Below are 8,940 nucleotides of genomic sequence, written 5' to 3' on the forward strand. Positions count from 1 at the left end.
CTGAGCTTCATCCTGGGCCGAGATCCTAGCAGCTCTGGCCTTCTCAAACTTGGCCTCAGCCTGTTCGGCCCGATGACAAGCAGCCGCCAACTTCCTCTGCATCTCAGCATAGTCATTGGACGCTTTGGAGAGTTCGACGGCGACGAGCTTGGAGAGCATATCGTTCCTCTGAAAATGGATAAAGAAAAAAGTCAACAGAGGGCACCAAAAATACAGGAAAGAAGCAAAGCCAAAGAATCAAGAAGACAATTCACCTCGGCGAAGTCCGTGGGCCATGCAAAAGGCTCACAGACATTTTCCGAAGGGGGCCCCATGACGATGTCTCTCTCCGACGCTCTTGGGGGCTTCTGGGCCTTCCCCTTCCACTTTGCCGAAGTCGACTCCGGCTTCTTCGGATCCGAAGAGGTTTTTTGCCTCTTCGGAGTCCTCTCGGCATCAGACGCCGAGCTGGTGGTTTTCGGCCTCTCCGGCTCCTTGGACTCCGAAGATTTGCGGCTCATCTTATTCAGCATGTACACTGCCAAAAAGCAAGGAAACAAGGTTAGTTTTCGCCGCTAAAGCAGTAAGGCATAAAAAAGAAATCCTCACCCTCAGTCTCTTCGTCCGAAGACGAGATATTGAACACGAGGTCGCCCTTGACGAGCTCAGTTTCCGAGTATTGTTTCCTAATCATAGGAATCTTATTGAGCTCGCCCTCGAGCTCGGCCAACGGTTCTAACCGAGGATGGGGAATCACGGACTTCGGCCCTCTCCAAGGAAAGCCCGGAGCCGAAGTCCTATTATAAAAAAAGAAACGGTTTTGCCATTTCGGCCACTTGGTTTTGCAGAAGGCCCTAAAAGGCTGTAAGGGGATCAAGTAAAACCAAGATCCCTTCCTTTTAAACTGGAAAAAATTAAGGATTGCCCGCAGAGACAGATCCTTATCTAGCCTACGGAGTTCGGCAGCAAAAGCCGACAAGTGCCTCCAAGAATTCGGAGTCACCTGACCTAAAGGGAGTTGAAAAAAATCAAGAAGCTCTACAAAAGGTGGGGGAAGAGGGAAACGAAGCCCGCATTCTAAGCAGGCTTCGTAAACGGTGGCATAACCCTCCGGCGGGTCGTTAGCCCTATGATCATCGTCGGGAACCACCGCCTTCCCCCCAGGAAAAAAGTATTTTTCGTGTAAAGATATCACAGTATCCTTGCTCAAGATGCTGTGAAAATACTCTACGGTCTTCTCCCCGGATTCTTTCCGGCTAGAAGACCCCTTATCCCCTTTCCTACCGCTACCTAACTCAGAAGAAGAAGAAGAAGACATGGTTCTTACTCTTTGAAAGTCTGAAGAAATTCTTGAAAGCGGAAGGAAATTTTTTACGCAAAAGAGAGAGATTGCAGAAGAAGCAATAGCAAAAGTGTTCAACTGATGAAGAAAGGACGTATTTATCAGATTCGGAGAAGATTTCAAAATCATCGCACCGTTTCGAATCCCACCTTTTCAGGATTCAACGGCCGGATTTTACTGTCGCATTTAATGCAGTCACGCGCAAGGCACGTCCCCTGACGTCAGCCTCCCCCGTACCTTTATCCAGAATGCCGAAGTGACTCGCTTCGCCGAAGTGATTCACTTCGCTTTTCGGGGGGGGGTAGTGATGGAGTACGTACTAAACAAGCCCAATAGCAGTGACGGCCCATCAGCCCAAAGCCCAAGGAAGAGTATCAGTTCGGCATTACCAAAGAGTTCGGCCCTAGCCTACAGCTCGGTAAAAGCCGACCAATCAGTTCGGCATTACCAAAGAGTTCGGCCCCAGCCTACGGCTCGGTAAAAGCCGACCAATCAAGCTCTACTCTCAGATCGGCAATAGTTCAGCAGTTCGGTCTCAGTCTTCGACCGAACTGGGAGATAGTGGACCCATGCAGAACCTCCACGACCTCCACTACACGATCTATTTCGTGGTGGACCCATGCAGGATCTCATGACCTCCACGACATCCACGACATACTTAGTGGTGATGTAAGCCACGACCTAGTTAGTGGTGATGTAAGCCACGACCTAGTTAGTGGTGATGCAAGCCACGATCTTAGTTCAATGTATAAATAGAACTTAGATCAGATAGAAAAGGGTTAAGTTCTAAATGAGCTCTCTAGAGATAAAAGATCATATAGCAAGTCTGTATTGTAAGCTGTAGAAAACAGATCAAGCAATACAACTCTGCCCTCTTTTCTTCCCGTGGACGTAGATTTACCTCAGTAAATCGAACAACGTAAATCTCTGTGTCGTGATCTGCATTTTCCTGCATTCATCACCATCAAAAATTCGCCAAACCATCATGCAGCGAAAACAACAATGTTGAAAGTAGAGCATGATAGTGAGATTTAATTTAGATCATTAATGTTTGGGAGGGACGGATTGTTAGAATGTGAAAAGGAAATCAAACTGTTTTCCATTAAAATTGTTGCCAATCAACTAACCATTTTCCAAACCCCCACGCACGTGCCAGTCAATCTACCCTAACCTCGCATATAAATATCCCCTTATTAATATACTAAACTTTATTTTATTTTATTGATTTTTTTGATATAACAATTTCCATTCTAAATTTTCTTTCCGCACATATCTCTCCCTTCCTATGACCTCGTACCAGTTGAATTCTCGTGAAATAACCACCAAACTGTAATAACATCTGGCATTTCCGAAAGCCCCTTATTGAAAACAAGACAAAAAGTTCATATCTTTTGGGTAGAATCGGATTGTTCTGGGCTAGGATTTCTTTTTGTTGGATAAAACACAGGTATAAATGTACAATTGAAAAGAGAGTTTAATTTCCAATGATAATTGGGTTTCAGGCTATTTAATTTTGTATTGTTATCGTTTTGTGAATATCATGATACAACTCCTTTGTCCTTTCCTGAATTTAGCTTGAATTCAATAAGATTATTTTTGATGTACGACTATTACTTTTTTAATTAAAGTTTTGTTTTTTATTTTTCTTTGAAGAGAAATAAAGGTCAAGGCGTCGCTAGCACAACAAGACGGAAATTGAGGGCTAAGCCCGCACTAGTTTTGTAACTCATGAGAATAATTGAGCTGGATACTTTGCTATGTTGGCTTTGAATTGCAATGGGATTGGCTCCATTAACTGTTTCTTTCATTTCTCTGAATGGCATCCTCTGGAATAGCATAGTCGATCGCCCCACCGTTACCCACTTCAATATTTCATATACACAGAAGAAAAGGACAGTCTTAGAAATATTTATTCAAAGGTTAATGAGACACAGCTTCTATAATTTGAATTAGAGTGCTTTCCTGTTTCATTTCTAAATCTGAGGTCACTGAAGCAACCGGTCAAGTTTTAATTTTTGATACCATTTTCCTGTTTTTGTAGGTTTGAATATCAGGTTTATTAGTTTTCAGTTTAATATAAATTTGGGCTAGACGGTTGTTGCAAATGGACTGTTGTGGGTGTTTTGGTTTCTCTTCGAGGAAGCCAAAGAAGGCAGAGAGACCCTGTAGGAGGATGCCCCATGGTACTTCACGGGAGTCCTTGTTGGATGATGATGACGATGTAGAAGATGAGGATGATGATTTTTATGATGGAGATATGACGGAAACTGGTATCCCTGATGAATATGATTTCCTAAGTCCAAGAAAGCGCGCGGAGGAGATCTTGATGTCCCTGCTGGAGAATGGGATGGTTTGCAGGGAGTTCCCTGTTAAGGAAACCAACACTTTGCTACGCTCCGAGGTGAGTTGTAGAAAACATGTCTGTGAGTATAGGCAAAGGTTTATTTGTAGCAGAAACTAGTTCTTGTAATGTGCTTATTGAAAGCTTCATTACTTGAAGTGCTACCATGTGAGGCAATATCTCGTTGTTCCCCTAGGGAGTAAAAGTTTTGAAACTTGATAAGAAAAAGAAGGCTTTGGTAATTGGTTGTAGTACTATATTACCAAATAAAAAAACTAATAATATGATCATTTTATGTTAGTTTAGGAACATGAATGCATTCAACTTTGGCTTTCTTCCTTATTGGTATTGAATGATACTCCCTCCGTTCCATGTTAATAGTGGTGTTTCATTTTCTGCACTCATATTGAAAAAATAATACTAACAAATAAGTAAAGTGGAGAAAAAGTAAAATAAGAGAGAGAAAAATATAGAGAAGACTATTCTTACTTTACTCTTATCCACTTTAACTATTTATTACTCTCATCCGTCCCCCAAGAATATGCACTCTTTCCTTTTTAGTCTGTCCCACAAGAATATGCACTTTTTATTTTTGGAAAGTATTTTCTCTCTAATGAGGTGGGACTCATTCTCACCTAACAATACTTTAATTACTTTTTCTCTTTACCTCTCTCTTACTTTATCAATTTTACATTAAAACCCGTGCCGAACCCAAAGTGCATATTCTTTGGGGAACTGAGATAGTAGATATAATACTGGATATACCTATCACATATATACACTACTTAATTCTTACAGAATGAAGAACATCTAATTTAGTACTGTTTGCTAGGGGTTAAAATATTGTGTATCATGTGTGTTGCATGAAGTAACGTTAGTCAAGTCTTTGTTAAAAAGACTTTCTTTGATTGAAGGTGTAGTGTTCCAAACGGTATTGACTATCATTATGCCAGGATGATGATGGGAACAAGACAATTAATGAATATGTGCGTGAACATAAGATTGGTTCTGGCAGCTATGGAAAAGTGGTGAGTATTTTGCTCAAGGTATTTTACTATCTGTATTTGATTTTTGGAAATGTAACATGTAATCTTGCCTCTTCGGGAATGTTTAGGTTCTCTATCGGAGCCGTGTTGATGGACAACATTATGCAATAAAGGTAATATCTTCTTGCATGTTTTTTAACCCTATAGATGTTTGCATCTGCAACTGAATCCTTGAAGCTTTGATTGTTAATATGGTTCTCTGCCATTGGGTTTTATTGAGGGAATCTTTGAACTTGTGCTTACAAAATTATTATAGTTTTGGATGTTATGTTGCTGGTATTGAACCCATAGCCATTCTAGCAAGAGCGAGACTTGTTGCTTGAGACGTTATTGATGCCCTTTTGCAAGATGGAAATCTTTTTAAGAAATTGCTACCACTTCATATCATTACCAACTATACTCAATCTATGTGAACAGGCCTTTCACAAATCTCATTTGTTGAAGCTACGAGTTGCGCCTTCCGAGACTGCCATGACTGATGTTTATCGTGAGGTATTTGATACTTTATTATGACCATCATTTTGCTGTCCCCCCCCCCCTTTTAATCCCATATTATAGAATATTTTGCACACTTTAGGTTAAAGATTATCTTCAAATATGCATCTGTAGTATTTGCTTACGAGACCATCAACTAGTTGCATAATGCTAAATCATCAAATTAATGTTTTCATTATGATAGGTGATGCCAATGTTTTTACCCAGTCAATTCACATCTCTTTATTTAATTTGACTGTGCATTAATCATGGTTGTTTATTTTTATCTTTATTGCTGCAGAAAATTTTGAACATGTAGTTGATCATCCCATTCCTTTAATTTCTGGCAATGATCTGCTTGTTCCATCTTAGTTGTTTGTTCATACTTATAATATCATATGTTTACAGGTTTTAATCATGAAAGTGTTGAGTCATCCTAATATAGTCAATCTGGTGGAAGTTATAGATGACCCAATAACAGATCGCTTCTATATGGGTATTCTTCCATTACTTTATTTCATTGCTAGTCTTGCTAACTTGAGCTATATACTTGACCTCAGAACAATTTGTTTCAGTTCTTGAATATGTGGAAGGAAAATGGATTTGTGAGGATACTGGTCCTTCATGTGCTCTAGGGGAAGATACTGCACGGAAGTACTTACGTGACGTAGTTTCTGGGTTGATGTATCTTCATGCTCATGTATGTTACTAATGCCACTTCTTACAATTTTCATAATCAGATTGGATTTACTTCTGAACCTCTACTTTTCCACTTCTCTCTGCTATAGTATATTATGTGACACTATTTATGCATCTTGAATTGTAAAATAGTGTGTACTTGACATACTCTGGTTAGTAGGAATGCATAAAAGATGTGATTTTTTTATATATTTTATTTAGCCTCTTTTACTATCTGTCAGATTACTTTGTGGATAGTAGGAGATCAATATAAACAAGGAACTTCATAGTGTATTTACTATTTATCATAAGTGTCTACTTTTTTCGTTAGTCTAAAGCCAGGGTGATATTCATCAGCCCTATGCAAGATATTAATTGTTAGGTCGTATTGGTCTTATATATGAAGAAGGTTTCACTTATTTTGATCTTTTGCATAAAACAAACATTGAAAAATTAGTTTGAGTCTTTGTACTCCACGCTAATCTGAGCAATTGCTGGCGTACTTTGCCTTCAGTTTCGTATGCAATTAACTCTTCTCATAATGTGTGCATCATGACTACCCCCCTCAACTCTTCCCACTTGGGTTAGTTGTTACTCTTCCTTTTTCTTTAACAGGTAACCATGTTGTTACTCCATTCGGTCCCCATTAGTTTTGACAACATTATAACGCAGATACGCATCAAAGTAATATATGATGTCCCTGTATAAAATGGGGATGTGTTATGTCTTTAAAACTTCACTAAGAAAATGTTTTTCTAGGCTTTTACTTTATTTATTTTATTTATTATGTGTGGTTTTTCTGAATTAACTCACATTTAATTTTATTGTTTGATGTGACAGAACATAGTGCATGGAGACATTAAACCTGATAATTTATTAATTACTAGTTTTGGCACAGTTAAGATTGGTGACTTCAGCGTCAGCCAGGTTGCTGAGGTAAGAGAATGTTACTAGCAAGCTTCGTTGGTTTAATTATTTATATATTATGATTTTCATCACTTGATCCATGAACTTGCATGTTTCATAGTTTAATTTCTTGCAGAAATAGAACTATGAACATGTTGAATCATTCACACATTATTGATTATCACAATTGTTGAATAAAATTTCTGAAATATTTGATGTTAGTATGATATTCACTACTTACGGTATCATTGCCTATAGAAATCAACAAGTAACTTTTGTCCATAGGATGATAATGATGAGCTTCGTCGTTCCCCTGGAACTCCTGTATTTACAGCGCCTGAGTGCTGCTTAGGTCAGTCTTTTTAAAAAAAATCTTGATACTAGATGTTTTTTCCATCTTACTGTAACCAATCTACTTTCCTTGTAAGATTAGGTGTAACCTATAGTGGAAGACTTGCTGACACTTGGGCGGTTGGAGTTACGTTGTACTGTTATATTATGGGGAACTACCCATTTCTAGGGGAGACTCTCCAAGACACCTATGACAAGGTGCATGAGTCTCTTGCTTCAGTATTGATATATGTCTGATTTTAGTTTAACTTAAAATGTTTCCTCTTTCAGATAGTGAATAACCCGTTGTTGCTGCCTGCTGACATGAATCCACTATTGAGAGACCTACTTGAGGGTCTTCTTTGCAAAGGTTAGTCAGCCTCGGTTCCATTTTCTTATTCTTGGACACTTTGGCTAATCCAACCTATCTCTTTGATATGCAGATCCAAAGCAGAGGATAACACTGGAGGCTGTTGCCTGTCATCCATGGGTCGTTAGAGATCACGATGGGCCAATGCCTTACCACTTGTGTTGGTGCAAGTACGGTAGGCTGCAGGCAGCCTCCGAGGAGAGAGGAGACGATACCAACTCATAGCTGATGTGCCGGTTAGATCTTGTTTATTGTAGAATTTAGGCACTGTGACATTTCTCGTACGTTGTATGATTACTTGCGAAAACCAAAATCAGCTTATACAAGAAATGAGTTAAAAGAAGCATTTGAAGGGTTAAACGGATGGAAAACACCTATATAAGGTTGGTACTTTGATGGAAGAGAAACTTGACACCCATTTTTTGATAGAAAATTTATATATTTCAAATTGTGTTGCTGATTCAGAAATTAATTGCATAATACAGAATATTTGAAAGCCTTGATGTATTTGTAGAGGGGGAAAGATAAAAGATAGGTTTCCCATTCTATTGTGTGCAATCTTTTTTTTCAGTTAACATTTGTATTTGCAATTGATGAGGGAGATGGGCATTGAGTGTTGAGTCTCTCTGTTTTTAATAATCTTGAATCTTAATTTGTGATGATGTTTGTAGATAAAGCAGTATTTGAAACTGAGTTACTCTTGTATTCTCAAGTATGTTGTTTTGCATATGTTGTTATGTTGGGTGTTGTATGCCTCTTCAGATTTGCTCTTAATCTTGTGTTTTTTTTCCTTTTCCCACGATGCCAATAATTGAAATAAATAATAATGATTGCTAAAGAAAATGAATAATTGAAATTTTATGGTGTTAGTGGGCATCAATGATTCTAACGATATTTTATGAGTTACGAGTTTGGAAGAGTATACTTGTATACCACCCAATTACGCACCACAATTTGCGATCGTACATCTTTATTCTCTCTCTGACTTTGGAAAAAACTCAAAAGCATTCTCTTGGTAAATATTTTGCAAGTGTCCCATCTTTGAAGATTATTTAGAGAAATTGCAACCTTGGAAGCGTCTAAATGTTGAATGATGAAGAGATAATCATGTATCAGTCGGCAATGAAACATACATTCAGACAGTAATGGGATGATAATGATTTATTAATCTATAAGAAAAACTAAGAAAACATAAACTCGGACACAATTTGTGAAAGTATATTTAGGAAGTTGTTTACATTAGATATTTGTAATGGTACTATTCACCTATGTTTGGTTTTTTATTATTGTGTGTAGTTTTTTTTAGGGAGATGATAGCAGTTTAGTGATGGTGTTAGAATGAATAATGTGTAATGATCTCAAATTTTATTGTTTGATCACCATTATTATGGAAGCATCAGTGTTGGATTACTATAACGCCAACCCATCACCAACAATAACCATTACTGACTCATAATTTCCATCATAGTTCGTA

The 8,940-nt window shown here is 38.3% G+C and overlaps 1 protein-coding gene across 1 annotated transcript; it reads left to right on the forward strand.

Moving 5' to 3' along the window:
• Positions 1–2,555: 2,555 nt before the first annotated feature.
• On the forward strand, positions 2,556–7,930 carry LOC121743544 (serine/threonine-protein kinase GRIK1-like). The gene is made up of 13 exons (XM_042136871.1): positions 2,556–2,768; positions 2,975–3,240; positions 3,363–3,722; positions 4,616–4,690; positions 4,777–4,821; positions 5,126–5,200; positions 5,591–5,678; positions 5,758–5,882; positions 6,701–6,796; positions 7,052–7,118; positions 7,200–7,315; positions 7,388–7,466; positions 7,540–7,930. The coding sequence occupies exons 3-13, from the start codon at positions 3,426–3,428 to the stop codon at positions 7,689–7,691; spliced, it is 1,215 nt and encodes a 404-aa protein (XP_041992805.1). The 5' UTR covers positions 2,556–2,768; positions 2,975–3,240; positions 3,363–3,425; the 3' UTR covers positions 7,692–7,930.
• Positions 7,931–8,940: the final 1,010 nt, after the last annotated feature.

The sequence above is a fragment of the Salvia splendens genome, chromosome 8 (genome assembly GCF_004379255.2).
Source record: "Salvia splendens isolate huo1 chromosome 8, SspV2, whole genome shotgun sequence".
NCBI classification, from domain to species: domain Eukaryota; kingdom Viridiplantae; phylum Streptophyta; class Magnoliopsida; order Lamiales; family Lamiaceae; genus Salvia; species Salvia splendens.